The 12,918-nt window shown below is 41.7% G+C and overlaps 1 protein-coding gene across 1 annotated transcript in view; it reads left to right on the top strand.

The window, feature by feature from the left end:
* Positions 1–12,716, top strand: part of CFTR (cystic fibrosis transmembrane conductance regulator) — a gene marked incomplete at its 5' end in the record, with an annotated part of 70,105 nt that extends 57,389 nt beyond the window's left edge. The window contains 5 exons of the mRNA XM_027893681.1: positions 463–618; positions 7,174–7,263; positions 9,636–9,808; positions 10,149–10,254; positions 11,701–12,716. Of these exons, the coding sequence (XP_027749482.1) occupies positions 463–618; positions 7,174–7,263; positions 9,636–9,808; positions 10,149–10,254; positions 11,701–11,907 (732 nt within the window). The remainder of the gene's footprint in view (positions 1–462; positions 619–7,173; positions 7,264–9,635; positions 9,809–10,148; positions 10,255–11,700) is intronic.
* Positions 12,717–12,918: the final 202 nt, after the last annotated feature.

Below are 12,918 nucleotides of genomic sequence, written 5' to 3'. Positions count from 1 at the left end.
ACCCACTACAAGTTCATGTTATGATCAGAGTTATGCCCTCTATTTTCAATTATATGAAAATGGAGTAGCTTACTAGGGTGATTCAAGTGCACTCCCTACTTAGTTTTTGTCTGCTGCATATGATTTTGCTGAAGAGGGCTTCATAGCAAAGTGAAGGGGAAAGGATCAAAGAGCTGGACTAATCAGTACAAGATAATAGCTAAGCAAATTTCTGACCTTCAGCTAAGGGTAGGGTATCAGACTTTTCATCTTAGTTAATTTTAACAAAGCTAAGAAGTCTGGCCCAATGTTTGATTCAGCCCTTGCTATAGGATTTTATTGCTCCCAAATGAATGACATTTGCTGTCCCACTGAGATCCATTTGGACTGCTCTTCACCAATGAGATCTCTAAGGGTTTTGCCTTAGTCTGTGATTAATACACGAACAGTATTAAATGTTGGCTCTTACAATTTGCATTGCAGGTAGGCCTTTTAGGAAGAACAGGCTCAGGAAAAAGCACCTTACTTTTTGCATTTTTAAGACTGCTGGATACAGAAGGGGATATCCAGATTGATGGCGTTTCCTGGAACACGGTGAGCGTACAGCAATGGAGAAAGGCATTTGGAGTGATTCCTCAGGTAATGAGATTATTGTATATTTTTGTACCTTTGTTTTCATTGGTTCTATATCCGTATGTGCATAGTTACCTTCAGGATGGAAGTTTGTTATTTGTATGCTGAGAAGCAAACAGAACACAGATTTTGTCAATAGGGGAATGGCATGGATGGATGGGTGGATGGATGCAATGATTCACAGCAGACTTTGCCTTTTTAGGGTTTTTATGTCACTCACACAAGAACTTTTCTAGAAATGGGAAGGTACAGCACACTCAAACGGAAGTGCTTCTAGCTCGCTTATCCCTGTCCCTCTGACACTGTTTGCATGTTGATTCAGAATAAGATAGTGCCACCTGAAGAAAAAAATACAATAAATGTCCTCAGCTAGTGTTTTCTGAAGGCCTACATCACATATTATGGTTAACATCTAGATACTGTACACTACCTGTTTTCCCTGACAGGCTGATAGCAAACAGTTAAACCCAGGGCTTCTGAGTCCCTTGCCAAAGTCCCTGCAACTGGACCAGCGTCTTGTATTAGTTACAGCTAATTATTAGATTATCTATTCAAAAAATTAATGTTATTGTCTGCATACAGTAACACTAGAAGGTGATTGCTCACTGTAAGGGTAAGAATGAAAACTGAAAAAATGAACTGCTTAATTTTTCTACTTGATGATCAGTTCTGAGTTGTGATAGCTTTCCTTTCAGAAGTGTTATTCCACATTAGCCCAAGTGGCAGTTATTTAAAATAGGAGCGCAAGGAAGGCTCAGCTGTCTCTTCTCTGTGCATTTCCACAATTGTTGTCTGAAATTTCCTCAAAGGCAGCAATTTTTGAGCACTTTGATCTTCTCAGAACAGACCCTTTCTTTAGTGCCATATTACACCCTCAACAAAACAAGCCCAACAGGGCAGTGGTGAGTCCACTGGTTGGATTAATTTCTTACCTGAGGTCCACCAGTCACATGCTGTCTGCTGAGCTGAGGCTTGCTTGGCAAGTTGGCCTTTGATAGCTGACCTGTTGTCACCCTTTCTGTCCTCTCTTCAACATTTTCACATCTATCTATTCCGTTAAACTTTTTTTCTTTATTATGGCTGGCTCAGTTCTGCAGTGTGATTGTTTGGACGAAAAAAAGTCCCCCCTTCGGATCAAGGCAGCTGTGCAGTGAACTGCATGTGTAGCTGCATCTATTTAATTTGGAGGACAGTTATGTAACAGAGCTGTCCTCCAAAGCATGGCTGTGTAGTCTGCAGAATGCTTTTACGAGTACAAGCTATGTCTCCACTGCAAAATTTTCCAATATGACCAAGTATAACTTTTTGTATTGGAAGGGGATTCTTTCCTATGACTCTCCCATAGTCATCCTTTTGCTTTCAGCCCTTTCTCCCTTTGGCATGTGGTTGCCCAGCAGGGTTTTTGCATTGAGTTTCCAGCTGTCCTTGGGAACGCATGGACTGAGAAGAAAACTGAATGGTTTATAACAAGTAGACTCATTGTCCCACTGAAAAATATGAGGAATAATTCTCATAGCTGAGTACTCACTATAGACTCGCTAATGGTGTAGAAATTATCATTCTGCAACCATCAGCAAAATGCAAGAGACATTTTTTTACATGAGCAGTTTAAATTGCCCTTCTGCTAGTGAGGTGCGTGGCTAGTTCATTGTTAAAATTACACATCCAGTTCAGTTCTCAAGTCCCTGATACATGAAACAGTGCCAAATAATCCCTGCCCTCCATTCTCCGGGAGGTCACAAGAGTTGCCACTCTGTTTGCATGCTTCAGCTCACAGCTCTTGTCCCAAAGTCTTGCCAAAGAACTGCACATTATGCCTCAAAAGTTCCCACATTCAGAACAAAATGAAGTTTTCAGCAGCACTTTCCCAGCAGGAAAGAGCAATTGCATATGCCACCCTGCCTTTCCCAGGAGAACAGAGGGAGCCTTTTGTTCTTAGCCATTCACCTATAGCTTCAGAATGGAAAAAAAAAATGCCTTTCTTTTCCTGGGAGGCTCACCTACAGCAGCACCTGGATATTTGCTGTCTCCAGGAGAGGCTTCGCCAGCAAAAGGAGAATGGAGCTCTACCTGAGCTTTCAGGAGTTTTCCTCCTGAAAACTTTCCAACACTCTCCTTCTCTTCCTTAACCCTCAGTTTCCCAATTTAGTAGAAAAGAAGTGTTTTTCCACCATGGGAACCTCACTGTTGCACAGGTGCATAGCACACAGAGCGTTCTAAGACGCTACTGTCTGGTCCGTGCAGTGTGGTCAGGGATCTCACTGAGCTGGAGCAAAGGCGAAACCCCTGTTTCCTTCAGTATCATCTTAAATCTGGCTGTCAGTGCCTTGTAGTGGTGTGAAGGGGTAAAACATGTTTCCTGAAGCACCCACAAAGAAGTTTCTTGCTGTACCTTCTCACATTGCTGTGCTCCTGAAGCACAGCCTGCCTGCAGCACCACTCCTACAGGCTGTTTGTCATTCTCCTGCAGAACAACTGCACCAGCAACATCAGGCTGTACCTTCACACCCATCATCCCTTCTTTCTGGACAGACCTTTCTTATGATTCTTCTGCAGGCATTTGCCCACTACATTTCCAGGGTGAGGATTTCTAGATGCATTTGTTTTCAACACACGGAGGCTCTCCTGTATACAGGTCCTCATGCAGATTGCATCCTGAAGTATTTAACAGAGTCAGATTCAGAAAATGTCTTCAGAAATTCGGCTTTGAGACTTGCAGCCAATTTCCTGGTAGAATAAATGATCAGAAAGCTGAAACCCATGCGGTGCTGCTAGCTCCAAGAAAGGGGAAGACTTCTGATGTTTTCTTGAGTATTCTTCCACTGCATCCTGGGAGATCTTACACTGTTTTCTATGTGTAAAGACTCCATATGGAGTTAAAATCAAGCTTAGCATGGAGTACAAGATTACTTCAGTTTGTGAGACTGCAAGCTAACAAAAAAAATAATCAAATCAGTTTTGCTCCTTTCTTTTACTGAAGAAGTGAAATTTCACAACTTTTATATTTGAAGTTCTAGTTTTTCAGCAGCTATCACACTGTGTTCATTGATTCTGTCTGTCTCCAGCACTGTTTCTCATACCCTTCAGGGCTGCTCGCTTTTGGAGGTTGGCTGTTTTGCCTGCACACTTGTGCCCAGTGCAGCTGCTGAGCGGTGCTGCTCCCCAGGGTGGTCCCACAGAGGTTCCTGCAGGACACTGGGACGAGTCAGCATCACCGTATCTGGGAGCATCTGCTGCATCAGATCCATACGCAGGGCAAGTGAGGACAGTAGTTAATAACCCCATGGGCTCGTTTTGGGCAGTATATAGGTTGCTTTCTGCATCATGGGTTCAGTGTTGCCAGGAGCTCAGCACTTATGTTTACCAGTAAGCTCCATGGGAGGCAGATGTTTTGGCGTCTCCAAGGGAAAACATTACAGAACAGGTCCCAAAAAACTTTCAGGTTTTGTTTGTTCCTATGCTCTTCTTGCCTGTCAATATTTTAATGTCAATGTGAAGTCCCTAAAGGACACTTCTTGAAAACAAAACCTCTAAGTCTGCACCTAATACTAAAGCATTCAGATAGTAACTTGATTTTGTTTCACGTTGATATTGTTACTGTAATATAGACAAAGCACAGAAGGCTACATGGAGGTCATGCTGTTGTTACTCGTAACTTCCCTGTGCCTGGAGCTGCTGTCTGGTTCCAGCTGATGTTGCATTTTTTCTCCAGTCCTGGGGCATGTGGGAAGAAGGGTCCATGGGTCTTTCCGAGGACTTGCACACAGGTTGCAGCAGCAGCAGCAGCTACTCACAGCCAGGATACTTTCACTCCATAGCAGCCTTTTGTCAACTAATCCTTAACTCTGTTGTATGCCTTCGCTTAGATACTTCAGGATCTTGATTTTCCACACAACACTTAAATCGCTTAGGAGGCTTATTGCTGGCACGCAGTGGTGGGGATTAATGCCCTTCAGAGGGATTGAGTTACAACATTTGGGGTGGTCAGAACATAAACATGACCATATTTATGTTCTAGAGTGTTTTGCTTATGGGTGGATGTCAGGTCTAAGAAACTGTTTGTTGTATGATCACACCCATTATCATCCTGTGAGAATTTGTACAAGTGATATAGAAGACCTGGCAGATTTGCTTCCAGTTTCCCCAAACATCCATTCTCCCTTCCAGTGCTCTCCTTATTTCTACTTCTTCCGTATTTATGAACAATATAAGTCCTTGGGATTCACTTCTGGTGTTTTTTTGTTTTTGGTTTGTTTTTTTTTCACTTTGGACTTCTAGTTTTTAAGAATATGTAGTGATTTATTTCTGCTTCCCTTTATAAGTAGACTCTAAACTGCCTGTGTGACTCACATGGTATTTACTCAAGTGAACCAACCCTATGTGGTTTCTAATTAGCTGCGAGGAAGGAGGTGTTGAAATGGAGAGAGAAGTACCAGAATTCAGGACAATGAAATATTTACCTTGTGGGGAAAAACTTGCTTTGAGTGCCCTGCTTCTCAAAAGCAGTTATTAGAAATAGCAGCTTCTGAAGAAAGTTGTACGTACCCCTTATTGCTCTGCCTCCTGCACTTCAGCAGGAATGTTATTCAGCCCTATCTTCTTTAAAACTGGTTTGTTCAGTTAACTGTTCTTTACCACTGAGAAATGAAAATACCTGTTCCATTAGTTAAATATATTGCGCTCACAGTGTGAACAAACCCACGTCTGACACTGTTTCCACAGCGTTGTTGTTTCCACCACACCCACTACTTGGAAGAACCTAATCCTGCTGCAAATATGTCGCTCCACTCATGCCACCTAACCAGTGCAGGACATGGGAAAAGGACTGCACTGTACTTCACCAAAGCTTTCACTGTTATTAACAATAACATTATAAAGGAAAGAGTCTACTCTTTCTGCCTTGTCTCCACAAAAACTACTTCAATGATATAATTTTTAGCTGTGTGTGCTGCTGCCTCTGCTGCAGCATAGTCAGTGTGTTGCTGGCCATGCAGTGAAGGTATCATTGCACTTAAACCCATCCCACTGACTGCAGGGCACCACAGTGCAATTCCTTTTCTCCTCTGGCCTCTTGAATCAGGTACTTCCTTCTTGCTTGCACCAAATAAGTTGGCAATGGTGTCCATATCTTAATCAAGCAAATTAATTAATGTAATTAATTTTCCTCTGCAACATTAAAACTTTTAATTAATCATAATTCAATGATTAATATAAATGTGTGTTTAAATCACTTCGAAATCTGATGAAGGAATGCCAAATTCCCATGTTAGGTCAGATGGAAATTGTGTTAGACAGGCCAAACTCTGGGAAAGCACTTGCAAATTGTATTCTCTTGGTTATTTCCTGCTGGTACAGGAATATTCACTGCTTTTGGTAGCATTTGACTACCAAGACTCCAAGAGCTTATTCTGCTGTGAATCACTGGCATTTCAATTTGTTTTCTCTAAATAAATATTTTCTTTAAAAAGACAGAAGAAAAAAAATCTTTCCTCTTGGTATTTGTTGCGTACAAGGAGAGAGCAAGCAAATGGTCATATTTCTCAACGAGACACTTAAATTCTTTGAGAGCAAGTTCTCCCTGCTACAAACAGAATGTGTACCTTACAGCATAGAAAACAATGGCTTGTTAAGAAATGTTGTACAACCTTAGTGTCCCTTGAAGAATCTCATTTCCATCAGAATCTGACACACCTACCCCATGTAAAAAGAGATTAAACAAATATTTAATTTGTCTGAATTATTGTTTTTTGAGCTAGAAAACGTGTATCTAAGGGATGTTCGCTTAAATCTGCTTGTCCTGATGGGGAAAGCAGAAGAGAGTAGTAAACTTCTGTGCAAGAAGGGTGCATTCTCAGTGCCAGGGAATGCATGTCCTCCTCATGTTGGGCAGCAGAAGGCAGGCATGGGACAGAGCAGGGAGAGCAGGTTGTTGCTGCAACAGTCCAACAGTCCTGAACCAGGCCATGCCCTGTCACATCTCAGTGATGTGACAGTGTGAGGGAAAGAAAACCTATTTTGAGATAGGACTGGAACGTGATAAATGTCAGAGAATGATGCTGAAATATATAAATGGCTACAATTGATTAGAAAAAGGGAAATTCATTGATGAAAAACAATTTAGGATAGTGTCCCTGAATTTTGACAAATATCCAATGTTTTTTTTCACTCCAAACAAAATTGTGGTTTAACAAGGGTTTTTTTATGTTTGAATATGTTTGACATACTGAAGCATCAAAACTAATTTTTAAAAGGCTTATTTCAAAATGAAAATACAGGAAATGCTTTATTGTGAAAACTGCTGAAATTTGGGGTTTGCTGGTTTTCAGACAAGTTTGGCTGAGGTTTTTTTAAGACAGTTGCCAAAACCTTATTATATAAGGATTTTCAAAATCACTCTTCTTGGAACAATATTTTAAAAAAATTGAAAACCTGCAATAAGCTCTATTTGGTAATTGCAGAAGGTTATTCTTTTCTCTGTGTGCTTTACAAATTTCCAATGCTTTATACGATGTCTCAAGTATCTACATATATCTATATCTTTATCTGTATTTTTTCTTGTAGAAAGTGTTCATATTTTCTGGAACTTTCCGGATGAATTTGGATCCTTATGGGCAGTGGAATGATGAAGAAATATGGAAAGTTGCTGAGGAGGTAAGAGTGTTTAGTGTTATTTGTCTCCCTCTGGTGATGTGGTTACAGAAGGGTGCAGTGTAGGTCAAATGATTGTCATATTTTACATTTATGTAGAGTCTTATGAAAAAAGTGCAGAGGAAACATAATGCTGTGCTATAAAAAATATTTATTATTAGTTATAGATATAGTTATTGCAATTCTCACACCAATGTGAAGCCAGCTGAGAGGAGCATTGTCTGACAAGGCATTCAGGATTATGTACTGGTTGTGTCATGGGAGCTTCCTCTGTCATGGAAAATAAGAATTACGAAATATTAGATTTCACAAACCTGAAGGTTTTCTTCTAATTTTATGTTGACATTTTAGTAATATTTTTGTTTTCAAGTTCCCCAAGCTTAAGGGCCAGATTCTGTTTCCATGTTGCACTGATCCCCCTGCATTGCAGTTGTCAGGTGCCACCTGTTGGCTCTGATGGTACTTCATTGGTTGCAGAGGTGTCCATAATGCCCAGGGGAAAGGAAGGTGAGCATTATGGGAAGGAAAGGCTGCAGCATAGGAAGCAGATGCATTTTTCCAGCATACAGATGGCCTAATTAATACAGACTTAACCATGAATTGGTGCCATTTTCATTGTTCATTGCAAGCCTCAAGTATCAGAAAATGCTTACAAGTGTGGGACTTAGTCTGAAAGCTTCTTCCTTTCCCAACTGGGAGGTTAACTCTGTCTCTGCTTGGTCTCTTGGGTTTATCTAATTTCTTGCCTACATTTGGAAAAAGGGAAAGTAAATGCTCTCTGTGAGTAATTTACTGTCAAATCAAAACATCATGACATTTTTGTTTAGGTGGTGTGACAGCAGCTTTTCGTACAGTCCTAGCAGAGGTAACAGGGTGCTCAGTGCTGCTTCTCTGAGGCTGGGGAAAAAATGGATCAACATCCTCTCTCTTAAAGAAGATAAGCTCTCCTGCTTTTGAGGATTGTTTCCAGCATGCGTGTGAATTGAGCTTGGGATTTTAAAGAGCTAAACCTCATTTACAATGGCATGAAAAAAGAAAAGTGTTTATCATTAAGGAGTTCGGCCAATCCCTATGTAACATTGAGGTTTTCATTGCACAGGCAAGAGTGCAAAGCAAATAGAAAAGAAAAAGAGCTGTATTGCTTTTTACTAGGAGCGATTGGATTGTTTACCAAGATTGTGCTCTTGAAGTCTGTCTCATTAGTGGCAGTGAGTCAGTGTAACTTTGGGAGCACAGCACTGTCAGCTTATTCCTGACTCACGTTGTCTGCTGAGGATCCTGCTGACATCAACATCAGCTTTTTATGCTCCTCAAATCAACTGCAGAGAGCAGGCCTTGTCTGTTGTTTCATTTTTTATTGCCCCCATATTTCAGCACTTGAATCTGTTAGACTTGTGTCAACTTGTGAGGCTAAATTTTACTCTTGCAATTAGCTGTCTGGACCCTATGGGTACATGGAGAGACTCTGTGCAGTTTTAAGAAGAAAACACCTTTTCCAGCCATTAGAAGCAAAATGTCATTAAAGGACATGAAGTGTTCAAAAGAGAAGCAAGGAAAATAGCACTGGCTTTAATTTGCTTACAAATTTAAGCATGACCTCTTCAGAAACTCAATACATACCCACAAACCACAGTTTAATGTGGTTTCAGTGTAAAATGGAAACACAAATTAGGGGTTCCAATTTTTTTGTTTTCCCTGGAATGCAAATTAATTGCAGATTGGTAATATTTAAAAAAATCCAAAAAATCCAGCGGGCTCTTCATGAATTACTGGGACTGCATTGCGTTTTTATAATTTTTTTGGAGCCATGCAACTCACATATGTTTCTTAGCTCTCATATTTTACAAAAATGTCTCTGTAAATGCTGCTGATAAGGCCAAGGAACACAGTTTGTTCCATCTGTGGAAGATGGAAATCTTTGCTTTGGGGTGTATATTTCCCAATGAGAGCGAACAGGAGCACTGGAAGAAACAGTCAGAAAACAGCTCCTGGGCTGGATGCTGGTTCCTAGTCCAAAGGCAGCAGCTTCACTTGTCATGGGCACCCCTCTAAATGCTTTGTCACCAGTGCCAGAGGGAAGCCCCCAATGCCATTAAGTATAAACAAAGTGCACAAGACCTTTGGGGTGGCAAAAGGAGTGTTTGGAAACATTCTCAGAGCTGTAGAGACAGTGGCCTGGGTGAATGGGGTTATTTTCTCTGTTCCTGTAATGTAGCATATGAGTTTTGGTAATTTCTTTTTAACCTGCTAGTGCCTAAAGAGGCCTGTTTTCCTTTCAAAAATCGCTTTCCTTAACGTTTCCAGTGACGTGCATTGCCACAGGCAGCATGACTATATCTCACCAGTTCTTCCTGTCTTTTTTTTGTTTCTGGCAGGTTGGGCTGAAGTCTGTAATTGAGCAGTTTCCAGGCAAGCTTGATTTTGTTCTTGTTGATGGAGGCTGTGTCCTCAGTCACGGCCACAAACAGCTGATGTGCCTTGCCCGGTCAGTTCTCAGCAAAGCTAAAATCTTGCTGCTTGATGAACCAAGTGCTCACCTGGACCCTGTGTACGTTTTGTTCATTTGTTCTGTCTTCTAATCTGAAACAAGGAAATCAGTGAGGCAGCACCATCTAAAGAGATCTTTTGTAACTTGTTTGGTCTGTTACTAAGCCTGATTTCAGTAATATATGTTAGTAATTCTGCATGGGGGATCAGGGAAGCCTGGTTACAACCTTAACTTTACGGCTAAGAGGTACTTTGAGAGCAGAGCTGCAACATGCTGAGGTACTGCGGAGCGCTGGTGTCCGCGCATGTGAGCTTTGCAACACACAGCCAGACTGTTACACAGGGTCAGTACAGTTATGGACGTGCACATTGCAGTCTGAATGCCAGTGTTTGCCTTTCAGAACTTCCCAAGTGATCAGGAAGACCCTGAAGCACGCGTTTGCCAACTGCACGGTGATCCTCTCCGAACATAGACTGGAGGCGATGCTGGAGTGCCAGCGATTTCTGGTGAGCATTTCTCATAGGCTCATTTATTGTTGTTTCATTACATTTGATGAACATGGAAAATGCTCCAAGCAGAAATTACGATGGTTTTTATTTGATGGGGGGTCATTCAGGGCAGTTGCACAATCTCCTACTGGCAGAAGAGCAGCAGGCTCCTGTTTGCTCTTTCACCTGAGCTCTCACAATCACCTGTGTTGGTATGGGCTGGGTCATGTTCTGGAGGAGCAGGATTCCCTCTATCACCAGAAGGAAAGTTGGGTAGGTTATCCAGCCGCTGATCCGAGTGTCTTCTATTTTTTATTGGCTCAGGAGCTCCAGAAAAGTCTCAGCATCTCACAGAGCTTTGCTATTGTAAATGCAGAAATGGCTGCACTTGAGCAATAGGGAGCTGCTTGGGGAAGAGAGGTTTCCTAAGAAAACATGGTGATCAGAATTGCTGATCTCTTTCGAGAAGCCATGTAAATACTCCTTTCATGTTTAATCACGGGGACAAAGTACTGAAGTCCTGGGGTATTTCTTTTGTTATCTAAAATGGTTAGTAAAGGAAAGAAAAGGCAAGTAATGCAATTGTTCCTAAAAATAAGGTTCCTTTCTCTGTATTTTCTTCACTCTTCTATAAGAGGGAATCTTCATTTTATGAAGAGTGAAACATCATTTCCCGTATTTGATGGGGTGCATTATCACATCAGGCAGAACAGCTTGAAGCTGAAGCAGGCTAGTCAGGAGGCAGGTTGTGTGTCCTTTTGGATGTGCTGCTCTTCTGTTTGTGCTGGACTTCAGCCTCGCCTCCAGCCCGCAGCCCCTGGCAGCCAGGCTGCCTCTGCCTAGAACAGGTTCCAACTCTCCAGACCACGTTTTAGCAACAGAGATGCTAAAAGTTGTTTCCTGTCAAACCTGTGTCCTCACCCTCACCCCACTGCAGTGCCAGCGACAGAGCCTGATTTTTCCCTCTCTCCTGTTTGACAGGGGAGGATGGCACAGCCATACAGGGCAAACCTGTTGTCTCCTTCAAACAGAAGTGAGCAGCACTTCCTTGTTTGGCAAGAAAAAAGTAGAGAAGGCCTGGCACCTTGCTGGCAGCCTTCTCCCCCTGCTTGTGATAAAACTATTTTCTGCAGTTAACACTTTCTTAACCAGGTGGTTTAGCAGTGCCAGGGAAATGCCACAGTACTTGAAGACTTCAACAAACGGACTCAGAGGTAAAACTAAGTCACAAGGAGAAACCAGCGAGCCCAGCGGCATTTTTTAACTTGGATACCTTTTCCACGTGTTAAAATTTTAGTGTATATTTTGCAAACTAGAAATTAGAAATTGGAATTGTAAATTGCGCTTTCTATGTTAGAAGATGTTTGCTATGTGTTCATATCTTTTTGCTGCTCCAGTACTTGCACTAGCTGAATTCTGTGAGCACCACCACCGAGCATTTAACCAAGTGATATGTTCCCTCAGGTAATTGAGGACAATAAGTTGCGGCAGTACGAGTCCATTCAGAAGCTGCTGAATGAAAAGAGCTCCTTCAGGCAGGCCATCAGCCATGCTGACCGCCTTAAGCTACTCCCAGCACACCACAGAAACTCCAGCAAACGCAAACCTCGACCCCAAATCACTGCCTTGCAGGAGGAGACAGAAGAAGAGGTGCAAGAGACAAGGCTGTGACACTCTCACTGTAACACTGTGTAGACACTCTCTTTGTGGAGTGAATGGTCAGCAGCACCCTACGATGACAGGACCTGCACTTCTGAACCTGCAGGAGCCAGTACAGATTGAACCTTGCAGGAGGTGTTCACTGCAGCGACCACATGAGCGCATGGGAAGTACTTCCCTTCTGCGGTTAATCATGTGCAAGTTAGTACATCCTTTGAAGTTTTGCCACTTATAATGATGAAACCAGATTTCCTTTCAAAAGCTGCTCTGATTTGGTACAAATGAGATGGCAAGCAGAAGCAACCTGCCTAGCCTGACATAATTGTTGCAGAAAACTTTTAGAAATGTTCTTGCTGGGGTGAGAGGACAAGACAGCAAGAAGAATGCAAAAAAAATAATCAAACTTGGGTGGAAAACAGAAAAATCAGAATGTAAAAAGCTTTGTTGAATTCACTGCCTGCAAAGGAATTAAGGACCGATATCAGCAAGGCACACAGAAAACTTCCTCCTTTTTGTTATCCATGCAGTAACTGTAATTTCAACTTAGCAGGAAAGGCCAAATGCCACGTGCATAGGTGAGGATGAAGGAAGAGAGGATATTGACTTGGAAGCCAGTCAACATCTGCCTTGTGTCCGGACTTTTGGGAGAATTAGTATTTCCTTTTAAAACCTAGGAGCTGTCAACCTGACCCTGCACACACTCACCCTGGGATGAGTGCAGGCTCATATCAGTATCTAGCAAAAGGTAGGACTTTTGGCAGTGGAACTGTAATAGTCTGCATAGGTCTGGCACCTTTACATGCTTTTTTCTTTGGCCTAACCAAAAAAAAAAAAAAAACCAGAAAAAAAAAGAAAGAAAACTCTTATAAGTAGATTTTAATAATGAACTTAATTTTTATATTCTTTTGGTTTGCAGTTTTATTACAGAACTGAGTGTTCTTTAGGATATTTTATTTATTTTAATATTGTTGCAAACTTTTGCTAAGGAAATTATGTATTTTAAGAGTGATTACGTACTATAAA

The sequence above is a fragment of the Empidonax traillii genome, unplaced genomic scaffold, assembly GCF_003031625.1.
Source record: "Empidonax traillii isolate 1590-97213 ecotype Southwest subspecies unplaced genomic scaffold, ASM303162v1 scaffold401:size1000279, whole genome shotgun sequence".
In the NCBI taxonomy this organism is placed as follows: Eukaryota; Metazoa; Chordata; class Aves; order Passeriformes; family Tyrannidae; genus Empidonax; species Empidonax traillii.
This window is presented reverse-complemented; position numbering and strand designations above follow the sequence as displayed.